This window comes from Phocoena sinus, chromosome 15, assembly GCF_008692025.1.
Source record: "Phocoena sinus isolate mPhoSin1 chromosome 15, mPhoSin1.pri, whole genome shotgun sequence".
Taxonomy (NCBI): Eukaryota; Metazoa; Chordata; class Mammalia; order Artiodactyla; family Phocoenidae; genus Phocoena; species Phocoena sinus.
Genome location: NC_045777.1, coordinates 58661659 through 58683063, shown reverse-complemented (window position 1 = coordinate 58683063; position 21405 = coordinate 58661659). Strand labels below are relative to the sequence as shown.

Sequence of the window (21405 nt, the reverse complement as noted above, 5' to 3'; positions counted from 1 at the left end):
TGGGGAGGTGCCTTCACCCGGAGCGAGGAGGCATGGGTGGCAAGACGAGTTCTCCTTTTGAGGAGTTGTCTGGGGTGCAGCAGAGGAGTGGGCTGTGCCTTTCTGGTAAGTGGGCAGTATTTTTAGAAGGTTCTCTTTGGACCCGCCCTTCCCCCTGGGCCACCACCTTCCACATCCAACTTGAGAAAAAGTTCTTAATCCTTTTGCCACCAAAAGTCCCTTTCGGGGTTTGTTTCCATCCCCATTTCACACTACACTGCAGGTTTTGAAAGCACATACACACCAAAACCGTTTTTGAAATAAAGGTTCATTCCTCTCTCCCCTGAGGGAAATCAAGTATTACCAGAATGTTCTAGCTCAGACCTTGATATTCAGTTTCTGCAGCCTTTCTGTGCTCCACCTCTGCTGGGGAGAGTCTTTTGTGTCTGGGGTTGTGCTGGATGCTCTCTATTTATTATCTTGTTTCAATTGTCACAATAGTTCTGGGAGATTGGTATTATTGTACACATCGTACAGATGATGACAGTGAGGTTAGGCTCAGTTATCAGCTGCTTTCTTCCCAGAGAGGGGGGTGTATCCTTGAAGGTCTGAGGAGGCATTCAGAGGGAGAAGGGGACTCCTTTGCTACCCCAAAGCCTTCAGCACTGCTATGCACTGTGATGAAAGAGCATGAGAAGAAATACTTCCCTACTTGTTGACTGGGATCTTCTCCTGAGGAAGGAATGGAAAATCTCTGAACCATGTGTCTAGAGACATGGGTTTGAGTTCCAGCTCTGCCTTTGATCTTGAATACCATTCTCTACCCTTACGAGCTTTAGTTTCACCAACTGGGTGTGGGAGCCCACTCAGATGAGGCATTTGGGGATTCTAGATTCCTCGTTGCCTATCGGCTTTCCCCCCTGCCTTTCCCCAAAGGCCCCCTAACACCACTCTGCTCCCCAGCTTCATGACAAGCTGCTTCCGCAGGCCACATGGTGGCCAGAAGCCAGGAGCCCAGGGTTACTTATCTACCACAACCAGCCCCCAGTCAGCATCTCTGTGGATCAAACAAGTTCCTCTTTGCTTCTTGCACCCCGTAGCCCTCCAGATAAACTCAACAAGACACCTTGCACTTTTTTTCTCTCCAAACCTATAAAACAATGATTTACTGAGCATCCCCTGTAAGAAAGTCACTGGGCTCAGTTCTCCGGGGGCCCTAGAGAGGTTTAAAACATAGCCCCTGACAAGAAGCTTGCAGTGTAGACCCGGATGATATTTTAGAAAAGAGACAAAATGTGTTGATAATGGTACAGTGGTTAAGAGTGTGTTGGGGGACTTCCCTGGTGGCGCAGTGGTTGGGAGTCCGCCTGCCGATGCAGGGGACACGGGTTCGTGCCCCGGTCCGGGAAGATCCCACATGCCGCAGAGCGGCTGGGCCCATGAGCCATGGTCACTGAGCCTGTGCGTCCGGAGCCTGTGCTCCGCAGCGGGAGAGGCCGCAACAGTGAGAGGCCCGCGTATGCAAAAAAAAAAAAAAAAAGAAAGAAAGAAAAAAAAAAAAGAGTGTGAGCTCTGGGTTCAAATTACAGTTCCACACTAACTGTTAGACCTCAGATAAGTTATTCAGCCTCTCTGAGTTGTGGAATCTATTGCCTTTAGGTGGCATAGCGTCAATCTCAGTAGGTTGCTATGACTTGCTTAAAGCGACATAGACAAGAAGTGCTAGTAAGATGTAAGTTCCAGAACGAAAGCAGCAAGGTGTCACTTGCCACCGTACAACTGGCAAAAATTAGAAAGCTGGGCAACGCCAAGGGGTTGGTGGGAGAGGATGTTTGTGGCCACCTGCAGAACAACCTGGCACCACTCAGAATACCTAAAGATGCAGAGATCCTACAACCCAGTGATTCAATTCTTGGGTATATACATACCAAAGAAATGCTCCCACGGCTCCACAAGGACACCCATCCGAAGTTGCTCACCTCTGTGCTATTTGTGGTGACCAGGAGTTGGAGGCCACCTGGGTGTCTATTGCCAGGGGAAGGACAGTATAAAGTAGCTGCTGCAATCTGTAGAGGGTGATGCAATAATTAGAAGCAACAGACCAAGTGAACATGGAGGTGGATCTTAATAACATAGTACAGGGACTTCCCTGGCAGTCCAGTGGTTAGGACTCTGCCTTCCGGTGCAGGGGGTATGGATACAATCCCTGGTTGGGGAGCTGGGATCCCACATGCCTCGTGGCCAAAAAACCAAAACATCAAACAGAAGCAATATTGTAACAAATTCAATAAAGATGTTAAAAATGCCACATCGAAAACAGATCTTAAAAATATATATAACATAGTACAGAGTGAAAAAGTAAGAAGCAGAATGAGCTCTGATAGCCCAATTCTAGGTGTGCAGAGTGACATACAGGCACATAAAGAAAGCAACACGTATTTAAGAAGAACACATGCAAACAAAAGGATACACACTGAGTGCATTCGAATGGGTGCCCAGAAAGAGGAAAGAGAATGGGGGAAAGGGAAATTAACGCCTCATGTGGACCAAAGATCATAGTGTACTGCGAATTGAGATATGAAGTTAACTGAAGATTGAAAGGCTCCTGAAGTTAAAAAGAAACAAAACGAAACAAAACCAAAAACGATGGAAGCCTCATGGGGCTTCTGTGTTTCTGTGGCTCACCAAAAAAGGCCTGACACATGTAGATGCTCAAAAAGGAAGAAAACTGCACTCTTGCCACCCAGTAGGCTGTCCAGGGATGGGGGGATTTGGGCCCAGGAGCCCCCAGTCCTGGGGGAGGAGATGAGAACGTGCAGGACTTGGAGAGGAACAGGGAAAGGTGGGTACCATCTGTACGGGAGGAAGCCCTAGCGCTCTGGCCCCCGTTGCTGGTCCAGTAGGGGCAACCCAGGAAAATGAGGCAGAGAGGACTTCCGGAAACTGCTGGTCTCACTCAAGACTTTCACTTCCTGGAGAGGCTTGTGGAGGTCACAAGAGACAGAGTGGAAACTAAGGTATTGGACAATGCTGAGGGGTAATGGGGCTGGAAGGCAGCTGGAGGTTCTAGTCACTTCTCCTCCAGGCGGGGAGATTGGAAGGTGTGTGTATATGTGTGTGTGTGTGTGTGTGTGTGTGTGTGTGTGTGTGTGTGTGTCTCCTATTACATCTTCCAATGTAATAGGAGCCAGCAGACGCGACAAGGAGAGGTCTTGAAATATTGTAATTGGGTGGCTTTTGTGTCTGACTCTGACCGTAGGCCCCTCCTCTGCTCCAAAGGGGGCTTGGCTTGGAGTATGGATTCAAAATGAAGAGTGACTCAGGCCTATAGGCCTAGGTGTTTTGTTTCCCAAGACAATTTGTGTGTGTATATGTGTGTCTTAACTACCATCGCAATGTCTCCATATAGAAGATACAATTAATTGTTGCCAAAGACCCCACTGCTCCCTATTGCATTCTGCTGGGTCCCACTGGGCACAGTTACGGCCCCTTAGGCATTTGGGTTTGCAACTGTTGGCCTGCAGGCCTTCTAAGGTCACGTCTATCTCTGATCTGCTGGAAATGGGATGGATGGGTGATTGGGGAAGGGAAAGGCAGGGCTGAATTCTGTCCTGCCCCATGGTGGGATTGGGACGCACATGAGGGTGTCTTCCAACAGAAAGGCTTGGAGGGGACTGGCCCTGAGTGCCCAAACTGGCCAGTTCCACAGAGGAAGGAGCAGGAAGCATGGGAGTTGTGGTATCTGGGGTGCTGGGTGTGTTTTCCCAGCTCTGGCACCGGCTCAGACTGAAAAGGGATTAGGAAATAAGCTGTCTGGGAACCACAGGGCACAAAGAGTTATTCCCCATTGGACCTAGCCTGCTGCTTCACCTCGCCCTCCTCAGTTCCAGCCCCCTCAAGGATCTTGGCATTTCCATCATAGCTCTCCAGCCTCTCTGGGCTGAGACTAGCCTGTGCCCGGACAAAGGGGCCTCAGAGCAGGAAAGCTGGAAATGGAAGCAAGATGGGCTCCACGCCTCTCCACAGAGCTTCTCAGCAGTTGGAGTGAGGGCAGGGGAAATGGACTGATGCAGCTATGGACCGCTGAGTTTACAACAGACTGGTGAGGCAGGATCCACACAGGGAGTCATGAGACCTGAGATCTGTGCCCTGCTCTGCACCTGACAGGCTATGTGACCCTGGGCAAGCCCCTTTCCCTCTCTGGTCCCCAGTGGCCTCATCTGTTAAATAAGAATGTCATGCTAGAACAGCGGCTTTCAAATGAAATTGTACAAGGAGCCCAAATCCCAGAACAGGTGATAATGGAGCTATTCAATTAAAGGGGATGGGGGTGAGGTTGGGGAGGGAAGCAGAACCCACCCCTCCCCAAAAGGGGCTGCACAGAAGACAGTAAAAAAGACAACTCCAGATGACAGTTTAAGCCTTGGCCACCAGATGCTCTCTGATTTGACAATTTCAAAAAAAATGTAGTAGATTCTGTGGTGTGCTACAGTCCCTTAAGGACCAACTGCTAGAGGGCAACAGGCTCACAGGTCACAGCTCGACCTCTCTGGGGGGATTTCCCTGGTGATCCAGTGGTTAAGACTCCATGCTTGCACTGCAGGGGGCGTGGGTTGGATCCCTGGTGGGGTCACTAAGATTCTGCATTCCACGCTGTGTGGCCGAAAAAACAAACAAACAAACAAACAAGAACAACACAACCTCTCTGGGAATAGCCCAAAGTTACACCCTTTTCCAATCACTGTACCCACATCCAGTGATAGCTGCCTGTAGGCATGCAAAGGTCTGGTCTGGGAGTCTCAATTTGGGATAACCCTGGCCGTCCCAGCTTCAGCCCTCCCCACGGGATCGGCTGAGACCTCTCTTGTGACTGTATTGCAGCCCAACTCCTCACTCTGCCCAATGCTGCTTCTTCCCTTTCCCCCAGGGGCCCTCTCCCCAACCTGGAGACCTCTCCCCAATAAACGTCCCATGTGCAAATCTCCATCTCTAAGTCTGCTTCCCAGGGAAGCCCACCTGAGACAACTTGGTTCTGTTTTTCCTCAGGTAGGGCCTGGAAATCATACGGAAGCCCACAAAAGACCCCACAGAGACCACCTCTGAGCCCTTGGGCAAGCCACCTATCCTCTCTGGACACCCTGGAGGACATCCACCTCATCACAACTTGGAAAATCTTAGAACTCAAACAAGACAAGCTCGGCTGTTGAGTGTCGTGCCTGTAAATGGCACAGTTACTGGGGCTGAGGAGCCTGACGGTCCTGGGGGGAGGGGGAGGGGAGGAGGGCGGAGACAGCTGGAAGAGCTGCAGCCAGGGGAGGAGGGGGCCCCAGTGCCTGACCAGAACGCAAGCCTCCCCGACCTGCGCGTGGCCTTCCCTCTGCAAGCCCCAACCTTCCCAGCTGCAGTCGGTGAGCCGAAAAGGAGTCCAACAAGTTTTTCCTGGAAGAAAACCAGGGCTGGGTGCTGGAGTGGGGAATGAGGGGCTTGTGGCTGCAGTTAGCAAAGCCAGGCTCCCAAATCCAGTCCTAACCCCCAGCTTGGCCTAACACGGCACCTAAGCCTGCGGCAGGCCCTTCGCTCCGTGCTGGAGACTCCGAGGTAAATAAATCACATCCTAGCCCTGCCTGCCAGCATCTGATGACAGTTGGCAAGCTTGGCTGTGAATCAAAATTGCCTGAAGTGGGTGCTAAACACACGGCAGCTGGACCTCACCCCCTGAGGTTCTGACCGTAAGTCTGGGGTGGGGTCCAGGAATCTGTATTTTTACATGAGCATCGCCCTTGGGCACCCCCTCCTCCAACACACTCACATACACACACTTGCCTTGTGGTGACTGAGAACTTAGATAGGTTTTATTTCCAAGGCAGCCTGAGTGTCCACTTGCCGAGAAGACATTGCCTCTCAGTTTGCATGGCTCTATGGCTTTTCCTTCCTCCAAGGGAACCTTCCAGACCCTGCATTTCTACCACCTTTCTACTTCTCCCCAGCAGGAAACCCCAAGACTCTGTGCTTAGGTTAGGTTGGTCCCCAATTCCTATATTTTTCCTTCCAAAAGTCCCTCAGCAGCCATCCCCTTGACCTAGTAGCCCCATCCCCCGAGCCTAGATTGTTACAAGAGCTACTAGGTCTTTCCGCTAATCCAGAGTCTTCCAAACTTCAGACATCATTCGCCTACCTCCTTTACAGTTTTTTTGGTCATATCTGCATACCACCTTGGGTAAATTGTATAATCTACCCAAGCATTTTCCTTAAATTAACTTGAAAAAAACCCAAACATATTTATTTTAAAAGAAAATTTTCTAGAATTAAAAACAGGAATGCAAATACATACTTGTCCACAAATGTTTGTAGCAGCACTATTCACAAAAGACAAAAGATGGAAAAAACCCAAGTGTCCGCTGACAGATGAATGGCTAGAGAAAATGTAGTCCATCCACACAATGGAATATTATTCAGCCATGAAAAGGAATGAAGTTTCGACACATGCTGCAACATGGTTGAACCTTGAAGATGTTATGCCAAGTGAAAAAAGCCAGACACAAAAGAACAAATGTTGTATAATTCCACTTATGTGAGTCACCTAGAGTGGTCAAACTCATAGAAACAGAAAGTGAAAGGGTGGTTGCCAGGGCCGGGGGGCAAGGGGAGAATGGGGAGTTAGTGCTTAATGGGGACAGAGTTTCAGCTTGGACCATGAAAAAGTTTAGGAGATGGATGGTGGTGACGGCTGTACAACATCGTGAATGTACTTAATGCCGTTGAATTGTACACTTAAAAATGATTACCTTGCTAAATTTTATGTTTAAAAAAGATGAAAACTTTCTTTCACTACCTTGCATGAAAAAAAAACCCCAAAACAAAAACTGCAGTCTCACTTGCCATTGAAAGCAAAACAATGTTATCAAATTAATATCAGCTGCCCGCCCACTTTGTTAAAAAGAAACATTAGTATTAGAGCGCTGCCATCATGCCTACTCACAAAGGAAGGAGGATTAGAAGAGAACCAGAAAAGCACCAATGTCCTCCCTGTGAGAACCAGTGTCAATCAAGGCTTCTCTGAGAATTGTCCTTGGACCATGGATCACGTATGTGCCAAAGTCTCTGGAAACACAACGGACGTGTGCCCAATGACAACCTCTCAGATCTTTCTAAACGATCCCTCTAGAATCTGTAAGGGTTACACCAGGCACATGTGTATTCTTTGGTGGTTTTTGCAAAGTGCTTCTGTGCAGGTCAGGAAATGATCAAGAAAGCACTTGCGTCTTTTCTTATAGCTGCCCCTCGGGAGGGGAAGTCAGTTACTCAGGGTGACTGATGCCAAGTCTGAAAGCCAAGTACATAAGCTTTACCCTCTCCCTCAGGCCACTTCCCTGATTGCCCAAGACTGACCCCAGGCCTTGGAGCAGGGTCCCTGTGTTAATTTTCTGATTCTACTCTCCACAAGGTACTAGATGCCAGGTCCCTTCCATCAGACAGACTTTGCTGTATCAACAAGTCTCCCTCTGACTATCCAGGACCTGCCCTGTATTTGTGGAGGCTCACACCTCCGCCCAGGTACTGGATGGGCTCTCAGTGGACCTGGTTTCAAATCCTGGTTCCGCTAATAACTTGGCTATGTGGACTTTGACAAAACCTCCCAGGAAGTCCCCAGAGGTTTTGTAACATGGAGTAGGTACTGGGGTTGGACCTCAGTGCCTTTCAATGTATGTATGACCTCTGGACCTCTGAGATAGGAATCACACACACACACACACACACACACACACACACACACACATCCCATAGCCAGTTAACCTGCCATTGGAAGCGCCACCCCAGGCCCAGTCAATGGGATCTGGGGGTGGGGGCTGGGAACCCGCACTCTAAACAGCCTTCTGGGTGATTCCCACGTGTGGGTAGCCTGGGATCCCCTGGCTCAGTCGTCTCTGAGGACCCTTCCACTCCATATTCTGGGATCTTGGAGACCAGGTCCTTGCCTAAGGCAGGCTGGGATTTGGAAAGTGATGATTTGCTGGGGTCTCATCTTCTCCATTTTCAGCTCCACCAAGCCCTAGAGCAAGAAGCACTAATTTCCTTAACTTTCTGAGTGGCTGGGAATGGTATTTCTTTTTTGGGGGGGTGGGGTGGAGTGGCACATAGATGGAAGACTTCCTGTCAAATTTAGGAACTCCTGGCCGCAACTGGAGGTGGGGCACTTATGTCCCCTCCCATGTGTCACCTAGGGTGGAGAGAGATGCTGTGGGACTCAAGCGAGAACTGCGGTTTTAAGGGTCCCAGACAGAGCTAGACATGGTGGCTCCAATTCTGATATTCTGGGACCCCGGACAGCCCCACCCCAATCCCTTTCCAGAGGCCCTTAGTTTCTCTCCTTAGAGGATGTGGCTCAGGACCCCAACTTGCGGTAGAGATGCGGACTGTCAAACAGAGTCCAGGAAAGACCCTGCCCCCCAAGATGGTAAAAGAGAAGTGAGGATTTCTCCAATCCGGCATTTAAATGTCTCCCCATAGCCCTCCCTGCGCTGGGGACCCCACCAAGAGGGCCGGGTACCCAGACTCCAGAGTCAGAGCGGGAATGTGATTCAAGAGGGAAGCTGAGGCTCAGAGAAGGGCAGCCCCGGTCCTAGGTTCCCCATAGAAGAAAAGCCTGTGTCTCCCTCCACGCGGCCCTAGGCGCTTCTTCAGATTCTAGGACCCGCAGGGAGACTGTCTACTGATCGTTTGGCCACACCGCCTCCCTTCTCTGCGTGCTCCTTCTGTGTCCCAATCTCTCTGCAGACGCTGCCGCTCCCACCGGCTCTCCCCGCCGCCTCCCCTGGGCCCCGGTGCTCTGGGCAAGGCAGCCCAGCTCCGGGTTCCCCGCTCCCAGTTCCTGCGTGGAATCCTTCCAGGGATGCTGGAAACGAGGAGTTTCTAGGGTGTGCGCTCCGCACATTACCTTCCTTCTCTTCCCAGCCTTGCTGTGTGATCTCAGGCAGGTAGCTACCAGTCTCTGAACCTCTATTCCCAGCCCCGCTTCAGGGGCTGCTAAGGGGACTTTGGTTACCTGCCGCTGTTCCCTGGACTCCCGCGCGCTGCCAGTGGCTTCTCCCTCCCGCCAGCTCTGGGGCTGCGGTGAGCGAGCGAGCTTGGGGAGAGCAGTTGTCTGGCCACCCCAGCTCCACCCACTGTGGCTGCCCTTTTTCTCTTTCACTTTCTCTCTGCAGCAAGGGGCTTGGGCCAGCCCAAGCTGGGGAGTAAGCAGGCACCCGAGCCTCCTCCTGCTGCGCCTGCCATGTGCTTTCTCAGAAGCGCCTAGTCCACCCCCCACACTCCCTGGAGCATCTAATCAGCTCCTAAAAATGGCCAGTGCCCAGCTTTGGAGGAGGCAGCCTGCCCGTAGGCATATGATATACAAGCCCTGGTTTGCAGGGAGCTCACCCACACCCCTGTCTGGCCCTCAATTTCCCTCCACCTCAGCCTCACCTTGAAGCTGGCAAACCACCCCTGCAGGGCACAGGGGCTTGCTCGCTGAGCCATTCACTCCTGGGAAGCCAGATGCCCTTGGGAGGAAGAGAGAATTCCTCAAGGAACTTCCCTGGCTGGAAATTCAGCCCTGGCAGCCCTGAGTTCCCATCACCACACACCTCCTAGTTGCTTTCCTCTCACCCTTCCTCTTCCAGAGGTCCTGGACCCCTGCTCCATCCACCCTGAGACCTTGGGGAGGTCACCTCCCTTCCCAGGTTTGGATTTCCTCATCTGGTATTGAGGGAGGGGTGGGTCAAGGTGACTTCTGACCTCTCTCTCCCCCTGGAAAACTCCCCCAACAAGCTCTGGCTGCAACCAACAGAGCTGGCAAACTTGTCATCAATCTGTAGGTTCAGAGGAAGCCTCACATTTTAGCAGCATCTGAGAAGAGGAGTCCTACAGTCTCAACCACACTAATAACGGGCTCCTATGTGTGTCTTCAGATCCTACAACGTACCAGGCACTGTGCTAGACCCTTTGATTCCTCACTTTTGTCTTGTAATAAGAGTTTCCCCCTAATCGCATTTACCAGCCCAGGAAAACAGACTCAGAGTAGGTTGGGGACTTGTTCAGTGTCACTTCACACCCAGGCAACAGTGCAGCTGCGATTCAAACCTGCCGTGCTGCCTTCAGAGCTGGTACCAGATGTCTGTGCTATGCTGTCTCTCATCATCTGTCCCCGGTCCCCCACTTTTCCCCCCAAACACCGTTTGGAAACTGGGGAGAGGGCAGCATCGGTCCAGGTGACTGTATTGCTCACCAGCTGGGGCTCAACATCTAGACCAAGGGGCTGACTCTGGCTTTGGTTTCCCTGCTTCCCGGGGATGGGATGGATCTGGCAGGGGTTCCACCTTTCAAGGGCGAGCTCCTCAGTGTTTACCTGGCAGAGAGAGGACCTTGTGGTTGGCCTAGCCGGGTCATGAATGCTGAGAGCTAACAACACGCCCCATGAAAGTCAGCCCTTTAGTACCCTTCAGGCTGATAAAGCCCTCTTACATTCCAGGCATCTGGGCAGACCGAATGTCCCTCAGTGGAAGGAAATGGCAAACCACCTCACTTCTTCCAAAAGCCCCAGCAGGACAAAGACCCCTCTCACCACCCTCACACCCCAGTTCAGAGCAATGTCTCTGACAATTTGGGACGGTGGGACGAGCTGAGACCTCACCCTAAATCAAGAAGCGTTCTCAGCCCCAACGTCTTCCACCCGCCTTTTTACCTTGGGGCTCTGGCAGGTAGGACCCGGCTGGGCGCGTAGCCAGGCAACGCATGGTGTGAGAAACAGAGTGAGGCAGCAGCTCCCGGACTCTGGCAGCCCCTCCTGTTGCCCTCAGCCTGCCCAACGATGCCTTCGGATGCCCAGCTCAGAAGCAGGCAGCCTCATCTCTGACCAGTCTCCCTACAAAAGTCTGGAGCCCGCCAAGCCTAAGTAAACATGCAAAGGAAGCAAGTAAGGGACCAGCAGAAAATTCTCACCCTACCAGGTGGTCTGAGCTGTCAGATTTCTCGCATCTAGACATGCTCTAATTTGCCCATGCTCCCTTAAACAATAACTTGCACCTGATGTTAATTTCAGTTCCTTGTTTTGGACCAAATCGGGTGACCGACCTCAGCAGGTTATGAGTTGTCTATTGGAGGGTCTTCAACACGCTGACATTCTGAATAACGGCAACCACAGTGGAGCCACGCTGGTGCCAGCTGCCAATATCTGCCATCCTCTGCAGGATGGGGCCGTGGTCAGAGCCCCACAAATGCCTCAAGACAAGCTGAACTAGCTTCCAGCAAACTCCCGGGATTCCACTCGCATCCACCATCCCACCCCCACACCAAATTGCCCTGAATTTCCTTGGAGAACACGAGTGGTCCACTCATCATTTTTATTCTAAGAACATTGGACTAAAACATAAATTACACATAAAAAGGTCTTACCCCCAAATATGGTATACTTATAGCCACGTGGTTTGGGGGTACCACCTAGATGTGGCAGAGAGACTGTCAGTCTCACGCAGGGAGAAAGTTAGCGCCTTTTTAACTCTCTGCCCAGGCTCCTGGAAACCTTGAGAAGAAAGTCTCAGTTTGGGGCTAAGGAGCTTTTAACACCTCTTCTAATGCGTGATCCACCTATTTCACAGAGAGCAGCCCCCAGCCTCAAGCCTTCCGTAGACATCAGTGTCTGGCTAGAATGGAATAACGTTATTCTGCTCTCCTGTTTCATAGTTACCTTCTGTGTGTGGCATTCTTTTTCATTTATGGTGGACATAAATTTTCCTTGGGAAATAAAGTTGAAAAAAAAGATGTGAGTAGTTTGGAAAAAAAAACAACAACTGTCCAGCTAAGAATAGCGTAGGTGGTGAAAAGAAATCATGAGGGTGGAACCAAAATGAATGACGATTGGGAAACAATGACTTCATTTTTACAGAAAGAACGCTGGATTGGGAGTCTGAAGTGCTATGGTCCAGCCCCCGTGGTTATTAGCGGATGGGTGACCTTGGACCCCTCACTTCCTTTGTGTGGGCCTCAGTTTCTCCATGTGTGAAATGGGGATAATGATGCTTATATTTGTATGGTGATTATTTTTGAAGCAGTTGCTGCTGTCAGAAGTCCCAGGGGGTAAGTAGGCAGACAAATAAGAAAGCTGAGAGTCAATTTGAAACAATCTTGCTTGGTTAGGCTAACAAAACAGACATGATGAATATGAGAAGTCCCAAGAAGTCTCATCTTCCTCTGACCTGATGTGCCCGGGCAGAGGCACACCTGGCCATTCAGTGAGGCCAACTTCCTGTCCTCAGAGGGAGGCAGCTCTGATGGCCCTGGCCGAGGCAGCTCTGAATCAGCTTCGTGGCAGGGCCGAGCTTGGAATGAGAGTCCCCTGGGCCTGGGGTGCACCTGCTTGGCTGCTCTCATCTCTCACCTGGACCACAGCAGCAGTCTGCTACCTGGTCTCCCCATGTCCTCCTTCACCTGCCCCCGCCCCAGACCCACACTCCACAAGGCCTGAATCTGGTCATGCTGGCGTTTCTGAGCAGGGTGACCGCGTGCTAGCCTGTGTTTTAACTGATGGTAGAGGCCGTAAATCGGCACCAGGAGGGCCTCGTATATGTAGACCAGGGAAGAGAGCCATGGTGCCCTGCCAGGAGCCGATGGGGGTCTGAATGCCAGCAGAGGCAGTGGAGGTGAGGAGAGGGGTTGCTGAGTTGGAGTGACAGGCCTCCAGGACTGGGTGGGGGCTGAGGGGTTAAGCCAACCCCAGGGTATCTTCCTATTAAAGCATCCTGCGTGCCTGCTGAGGCTCCTCTTCAAAACTCCCCTAGAGGTGGTGACCATTCTCCAGAGCCCAGGATAAAGCCAATTCCCTTCTGACGGAGGGCCCCTCTCAGCCTTGCCCTGGGCACCCAAATTTCTTTGTCTCAAGTCAGGACCCAGCATGACAAAGCTGCAGTCAGAAGCATTGTTAAAGTTACCAGCCTGGGGTCCCCTGCCAAGTACCAGGGAGAGGAGATGGGGGAACTTGGTCTTACAAGTAGGATTCCTGAAAGCTTGCTACCCCTTCCTGCAGCTGGGCCCTACCTATGTACTTCTGCTCAAGCAGAGGGTCCCCCGTCCTCCCCCCAACCCCAGGACCACCCTCCTGCCTCCTCCCATTGGGCTGTATTTTAGCCATCCTTCAATGCCCAAGTTCCCACTTTCATCACCTTTCCAGCTAACGACAACCTCCCGCCCTACTCGTTTTTAGCAAACTTGCTGCCGCGTATTTGGCAATACATGGTGAACTTCCTATTTCATGAGTATCCCCCCTGCTGCCTCTGATTAGGTCACAAGGTCCTTAAGGTCTGTCTTACTGTGTTTGATTTTCTTATTTAAAAGACACAGGACTCCAAGATTGGTTGAGCGAATGGATGGCGTTTGGATTTGAATGATCAAGGCAGACAAGTTCCACATGGATGGAGAGTCCTACCTTACAAAGTTTTAAGTGTCTTTTCTTATGTTTGTTTGTGACCACCCCCCTCATTTCTGGCAGCTGCTAAGTAAATGCTTAAGGAGGAGAGAAGAAAGGAGGTGAGAAAGAAAGGAAAAGAGATCGGTGGAGAGGTGGGTGAATAGATAGAAAAAAACTGGTATGTAGGCAAATTAGGCATGTAGGAAGGTATCTGAGAATGTAGGCCTGTCTGTGGGCAAAGGTACAAGTGGATTAGTAGGTAAGAAGGCAGGTAAGTAAGCTGGTACATAAATATACAGGCAGTCAGATAAATGAAAGATTGATAAATTGATAAGTAGATAGAAGTAGATAGTAGATATAAGTTGTTGAATTGGTAAGTAGATATTAGTAGGTGGTTAAGTAGACCAGGTAGTTTGAGGGTAGGCAGGTAGGTGGATGGGCAGGTAGGTGGAGAGACCAATAAATGGTAAGTAAGGACACAGGTGAGCTGCTCAAGGTAACAACAAAGAACAGAAACAGTCCCTGGTTGAGTCAGGTGCCAGACTTGGAGCCAAGCTGAGTATAGGACAGGCCACTGGTCAGCCTGGGAAAACCCATGGGGATGCGCCCACTTCCAATGCAGGTGCTTCTACTTCTGCGGCTCCTGCGGGTGAAGGTGAAGTAGGTCTGACCAGATGGGAAGCTACTCAAGGTGAAAAAACAAGTGGTCCTTGCCAACACATCTCCTTCCAGGAGTCCACAGAGGCTCCCTGATCAGGGATCAGAGCAGGAACAGGTTTGGGGAAAGGAAGGTGTCAGAGAAAGGGAGGGCGCTGCCCCCCTCCCCTCTGAGTCCTGGCTCTGGGGACTCTCATCCTAAGAGGCAAATGGGGAAGGAAGTGGGAGGAAGAGCTTAGCAGCCTGGGGTGTGTCCCTCCCTTTCCAATAAATCAGGCAACATCCTAGAAGGAGTCTTTGTTCTGTGGTTCCTAGAACAGAGTCTTCACGGGCAAAAGTACCACATCGTGAAGACATAGAGCGACAAACCAGCAAAGGAAAGCCGAGGAAAACAATAATATATAAAACCATAGCAGGGGCGTCCTACAGCCTCTGAGAAAGCTCACCCAAGAAGCACCGCTGTGCCTCCATTCACAAGCCTGAGGTCGGCTGGGTCTTATCTTGCCACAGTCATCCTTCTGTGCGCCTTGGGTCTGTGGTTACCCCAAATGCCACCCTCGAGGCTGACGAGTCAGAACGAGCTTTCCTCTTGCCGGGAATTATTGCAAGTGCCTTATATTGCAAGTAAGTGCCTTATTCTGGATGATGTCACTGAATTCTCAGAATAGCCACTCTGGATGCTAGTATCACCTCCATTTTACAGATGCGGAAACTGAGGCCCAGAGGGGTCCCAGGAAGGGCTCACTGTCATAGCCCTTGGAATCAGGGAGTCACAGCTGGCATGGAGGCCACAGCCCATGTGCTTAACTAATGTGCCAACTTGAGGGTGGGGGGCACATTGGCCCATTTCTCAGATGCACAGAGCACCAAGCCCTCAGCACTGGAGTAGCTGTCTAGATATGACATGGGGGCCCCAATGAGGCTGCAGACTCAAACCCCTGGTATATCTTCCCCCTGTCCAACATTCCTGGAGTTATCTGCCAAGAACCGCCTTGGATGGTTTACCAGTTACCATCTCATTTAACCCTCACTATAACCCTGGGAGGTTTATATCACCACTCCCATTTTAGAGATGAAGAAACCGAGGGTCAGAGTGGTTCAGGCACGTGGCCAAGGTTACACAGTTGGTAAGCAGCAGCAGAGCATGGCCTCAGAACCAGAGCTGTCCAGCTTCCCGCCTGGTTCTTTTTCCATCACTGCCATCTAAAACCTCTCTTCTCTGGCATCTGCTTGTCTTCCAGGTGTTGTCAGCCACTGTCAGCCAAAGACTGCCTGAGTGTTTGCTTTGATTCCCCAATCGGGCTGCTGAGCTCTGCCAGGACTCTTGGGCCTCCCCCGAGCTTGCCTATGGGCAGGATGCACGTGTGCTGCTCTGAGCAGTAGAGTCAATCCCCAAGGTCACGTCCCCAGAAGTGGGCTTCCTACACGATTGCAACTGAAGCATATCTAAAGGTGACTTCTGAATCATCGGGCTGGTTTCAGTTTGAAGGTGGTCAGCCTGTTTGGGGTACACTTACGGTATCCCTTTAGGTTATGCAGAAGAGGCAGCCAAACAGAAAGTGCAGCGAGAGATCCAGACTCATGAGATCCAATATCTCATAGCCCCCCACTCCTAGGCCATGAGCGAGGCAAATCACTTAACCTCCCTGTGCCTCAGTGCACTTACCTGTAAAGTGAGAGTAATGGGACTACACAAGCCACCACGCACCCACCCACATATCACCCATCCACCTATCCACCTACCCATCAACCATTTCCCTGTACCCCACCCAGCCATTCCCCATCCAATCATCGCCCAGCCACCTACCCACCCAGACTCCCATCACCCATCCACCTAACCATCTACCCACCTATCCATCCCCCATCCACCTATTCACCACCCATCAACCATTCACCTATCCACCCACCCACCTATCCACTCATCACCCACCCATCCATCCATCCATCTACCATCCCTCAGTCTAATATTTAACAAACACATATCGCACACCTATCCTTTGCCAGGCACTGTGTTATGCGTTTGGGATGCATCCGTGATGAAAGCATAGATCCCTGCCCACAGGGAGCTTATTTTCCGGTGAGGGAGTCAGACAATAAACAACAAACATAGGGAATTCCCTGGCAGTCTAGTGGTTAGGACTCCACACTCTCATTGCTGAGGGCTCGAGTTCAATCCCTGGTCGGGGAACTAAGAAACCACAAGCCTCATGGTGCAGCCAAAAACAAACAAACAAACAAACAACAAATGTAATACAAAAGTAAAGTATATAGAAGGTGAATGTGTCAATGGGGGAGGGGGCCACTTCTCAGAGTGTGAAGGCGGAGTTGCAATTCTAAATGGAATGATCAGGGTAGGTATCCCTGAGAAGGTGACATCTGAGCAAAGATCTGAAGGATTCAAGGATGTTGGCCAAGAGGATATCTGGAGAAAAGAGTGGTTCAGATGGAGGGTGTGGCACGTGCAGAGGTCCTGTGGCAGAGAGCGTGCCTGTCCTGTCCCAGGGACAGTGAGGGTGCCAGCACGTCTGGAGAAGATGAGAAGGCAGGAGTACAGGATGGGAGCAGAGCAGTGATGAAAGCCAGATCATGAAGGGCCTTGTGGGAATCGTCCAGATTTAGCTTTCCTCTGAGTGACACGGGAAGTCGGAGCAGAGTTTAGAGCGGCGGAGGGTGAAGATCCTGATAGGGTTGTAGAGAGAGTGACAGAAACTTCACACACTGATTTCCTTTTCTGAACCCCTGTTGAAACTAAAGTCGGTGCCCTTTATTTATAAACCCCACAATTCTCTTCCCCGGTTCCCCTTCTCCCGCTCTGAAGGCTGCTTCTTCTCCCTGCCCCAAAGCATCACACCTGCCCATAGTCCTTACAGTTGAGTCTTTCATGCCTGGGGGTAGCTGGCCTGGAAGAGGGGGAGGTAAGCAACGGGGAAAGGAAGCGATTTATCCTTCCTTGTCTCCCAGCCTCTGAAGCCCACAGTGCCCTGAGCCCAGTTCCATTTCTAGAGTCACGTGGGATCAGAAATAAAAATATTATGTCCCCAGGGAGGAAATGGAGTTTAATAACAGGAACCAGCCCTCGCAGAGAGAGGAGGGCAGGGCAGAGGTGTTGGGTAGCCTGCGGTATGAAGGAGCCTGCAGTTTGCAGGGGGCGAGTCAAGGAGGGAGGAAGGCTTTGACATCCCCGGAAGTTGGCATCTGCACCCGCGTCAAAACCGCATAGGTTGTTTGTGTTGTCTTCCATTTCTTTTCATTAGTGTCTTATAGTTTTCGGAGTATAGGTTTTTGCCTCCTTAGGTAGATTTATTCCTAGGTATTTTATTCTTTTTGATGTGATGGTAAATGGACTGTTTCTTTAATTTCTCTTTCTGATCTTTCATTGTTAGTATATAGAAATGCGATAGATTTTTGTGTACTAATTTTGTAACCTGCAACTTTACCGAATTCATTGATGAGCTCTGGTGGTTTTCTGGTATCATCTTTAGGACTGACATGTACACACTGCTGTATTTAAAACAGATAAGCAACAAGGGCCTACTGTATAGCACAGAGATCTCTGCTCAATATTATGTAACAACCTAAATGGGAAAAGAATTTGAAAAAGAATAGATACATGTATATGTATAACTGAGCCACTTTGCTGTGCACCTGAAACTAACACAACATTGTTAATCAACTATACTCCAATATAAAATAAAAAGTTAAAAAAAAAAAGAAACGACCACATAGGCCTCTTGCATTCCCATTAAGAAGTCAGGGAGATCGTTCAGCTGGTAAAGATGCCCCAGCCCCCCAGGGGTATGTTACGAGGGGGAGAGTAAAAGATGTGTCCGAGGAATAGATAGAGACCATCTGAGTGAGAGTTCATCCAGGAGGACAGCCAACCCTATGTAAATTTGTATCTTGGCAGAAGAGTTGGAGAAATGCCTTCAAAGCCCTGGTGCCCATGGCAAAATCATCAAGGGGCTTTTTTACCCCTCAAGGTCAGATTGAGGCTAAAAGCTTGTCTGCCTTCAAATCCAGCCTCCACCACTTCCCAGCTGGGGACTGGGGTTGGTCACTTCTGGGCAGCCTCTGTTTTTTCTTTCTGCGTAAAATACGGTTGGAGATCATCAAAGCATTTAGGGTGGATGTGAGAACTACCTGCTGGCTTAGGCTGAGCCTGGCGCACGGTAAATACTCAATAAATGTGAATCATTGTGATTATCTTGTTTCAAGTTACTCCAGAGCCATGAAAGGACCAAGAAGGACTAGAGTTTATGACACCAGCTCATAAAATTGGAAAAGCTCAGATCTACGCAGAGGAGACTGAAAGACGTGTGTCTTTCGGAAGACTGTTGTTTGCATTGAAGTGAGAACCTCTTTGGAACTGGGAAGGAAGATCTAAAATGTTTGGGGAGCCAAGGGTGTGAGTGGAAACGGTATGGTATAGGCTTGTTTTCCTGATTTAAGGTGCATCAATCGCTATCAGTACTTTTAAAAAATAAGACACTCTCTCTCTGCAGTCTGGTTCCTCTCCTGTCTCTCTCTCTTTCCCCCACCATCTCCCTCTTTCTCTTCCTCTTTCCATCTCTCTTCTTTCCTCCCATCCTCCCATCCTCCCTCCCTTCTTCCCTCCTTCTCTCCATCTCCATTTCTGTCTCTCCCTCCCTGTCTCTCTCTCCCTGTCTGTCTTTCAGTTTCTGTCTCTCTCCATGACCCAGATGCACACACACACGTGCACACATACACACACACGCACAGACAAGTACACACACATGCAAGCATATGCCCACACATACGTACACCTGCACACACATGCACTCTTGCACGCATGCACACATACGCACACACGCACACGGCAATCTCTGCTCCCCGGCTCTTCGGCCCTTCCTCTCCGTGGCAACCTATTTTTCCACACACTGATTGTGCCTGCACCTGTCTTCCCCACTTGCAGGCAATAGCTGATTTGTCCATCTGTGCCCCTCACTGGTGCCTTGCATCCTGCCTAAGGTATCAAGGTGGCTCAGAGAGTGACCCAAGTGGGCATTTGGCCACGTGGACAGTTTACTTTTAAGTAGAGTGGGGAGCACACTGTTTCTCCAGTGCCCTCAGCATCACAGCCTGAGCTCTCCAAGCACTTGTTGCTCCTGCCAGCTCAACCAGGGACCTTGATTCCTGTCCAAGTCTGCCTTTCCAACTTGGGACCCGGATGATCACATTGACTTCCTTTTCAGAGAGTAGAGGGAAAATCCCTGAGCTGCCTGCAGCCAGGCGTTGCTCCATGAGAAAAGGGGATGGCACTTACCCCCAGGGTCCTTGTAGCCGGAGTCCCTCTCGGCTGCCGGGGCCTGCAGCCCACTCCAGATCCACCCCAAGGGGGCCAAGTCTGGGTCTCCTTTCTCCATCAGGGTCAAGGAGATCTTCCTGGCCAGAGCCTCACCATCAGGCTCATGGAGCAGGGCGTAGTGGTACTCCCTGGAGAGAAGATCCTCTGCCAGCAGGTTGTCCAGAAGCGCCTGCACTTGGCTCGGCCGATGGCTGGAGAGCAGCATCCGGACCTGACTCAGGATGGTCTGGAAGTGATTCATGGTAGCTCTCGGATGCAGGGCTGCCCGGGACAACGCCTGGGACCTCTGCTCACCCGACTTGCAGCATCCAAAACTTGAAGTGAGAAACAGGATGAGGGAACCTCTGCAGTTTATTGCAGTTCATTCCTGCTTAGGAGGATTTCCTCATTTGCACGTTAGGCTGGGGTTGCCTGATGAATTAATGGAAGTGGGTTCTGGGGCTGATTTACACCCCATAGATATTCGTTGGTACCACTCATGCGCATGTACCAGAGAAGCTCACAGCTTTGTGGACTCCTTTAGATCCAATCCAGTGTTTATTACACTAAGAGGAAGGGGGCTTGCCTCTTTGAGGACCTATGAGGTGATAAGCCTTTTTAGATGTTATATCATAACAAGAAGGCATTGGGGCGTAGAGGTTAAGCAGTTGGGTTTGGAGCCAATCTGCCTGTGTTCAAATCCCAGATTACTTGATATTGGGCACGTTACTTAGCCTCTTCTTGCCCCCATTTCTCCATCTGAAAAGATGTAGTGATAATAATAGTACTTACCTCTTAGAGTTGTAGGGAGGATTAAATAAGATAATGCATGTAGAGTACCTAGCACATTATCTACAACTTGATAATAGCTCAATACACCTGAGTTCAATAAATATGAGCCATTATTATTATTGATTAATCATGCAAACAGCTGTGTCACCTTGGGCTCAACCTCACTAAACCTCAGACTCTTCCTCTGAAGAATCCCCTGATAAAAGTAATTCGGGCTTCCCTGGTGGCGCAGTGGTTGAGAGTCCGCCTGCCGATGCAGGGGACACGGGTTCGTGCCCCGGTCCGGGAAGATCTCACATGCCGCGGAGCGGCTGGGCCCGTGAGCCATGGTCACTGAGCCTGCGCGTCCGGAGCCTGTGCTCCGCAATGGGAGAGGCTGCAGCAGTGAAAGGCAAAAAAAAAAAAGTAATTCAATCTCATCAAGTTGTCTTGAGGATTAAAAGAGATAATGTCTTTAAAGTGCTTAGTACTGGCCGTAGTAAGCACTTCATGAACATTGACTCTATACTAATATTATCCCCAATTTACTAACACACAAAACAGAGGCTTTGCATAGGAGCCAGTCTGTTGTAGGATTCTACCCTGAAAAACCCCAACCCCCACCTTTTCTTTAAAATCATAGTTGATTGCTCTTCCAGAAACACACTGTGACCTGGTTTCCTCTCCTGGCCTCAGCTTTACCATCTCTCAGATGGGACCATTTGCATTGTTTGTTTCAATGAGACAAATAGGGATTTCCACTTCCAGTATGGGTGAGAGCTCCTATCTGACTAACTCTACCATAAATGACAACTATAAACTCTGGTGGGGCAGGGGGGAGGTTATAAAAAATGACTACCTGAAGGCCCTGGGGAGTGACTAGAGCAGGCAGACACTGGAAGGGAGTCCATATGTGGAAGACAAGAATATCACCGGTGAATTCCCAGCTCATTAGCTCAGCTCAAAGAGGTCTCAATTAGTGCTGTGCAGGGCAACTAAAATTCTGTAAAAAATGAAAAGTTTTACTGCCCTGAATAACCAGAGGACAGAATTTGGGATAACAATCGTAGCTGGAAAGTGAGAGTAGAAATTCCAGGAAGGAGAAAGACAGAAGTTGCTCCAAATTCTGTGTATAAACTGCCCAAGTATCTGGCTCACCCCTGAACCTTGAATTCATGGCTCATTCATATTCTTGCTCATTCATGCATTCATGGGCAGACTCCAAACAACTCAACTAAGGCTAAAGGAGCTGGGC

General features: G+C 50.2%; 1 protein-coding gene across 14 annotated transcripts in view; it reads right to left on the bottom strand.

The window, feature by feature from the left end:
* Nucleotides 1–19695, bottom strand: part of CIITA (class II major histocompatibility complex transactivator) — a 47934-nt gene extending 28239 nt beyond the window's left edge. For 3 of the 14 annotated variants that reach the window (XR_004345651.1, XR_004345652.1, XM_032604042.1), the window contains exon 1: nucleotides 19359–19695. Coding sequence is in view for 7 of the 14 variants with exons in the window: in XM_032604042.1 (XP_032459933.1) it covers nucleotides 19359–19641 (283 nt within the window). In the remaining 7 variants the exon portion in view is untranslated. Of the gene's footprint in view, nucleotides 1–9022; nucleotides 9173–9441; nucleotides 9519–10243; nucleotides 10364–10699; nucleotides 10896–19358 lie in introns of those variants that run through there. The other 11 variants (XM_032604043.1, XM_032604045.1, XM_032604048.1 and 8 more) reach the window with 7 other exon arrangements.
* Nucleotides 19696–21405: the final 1710 nt, after the last annotated feature.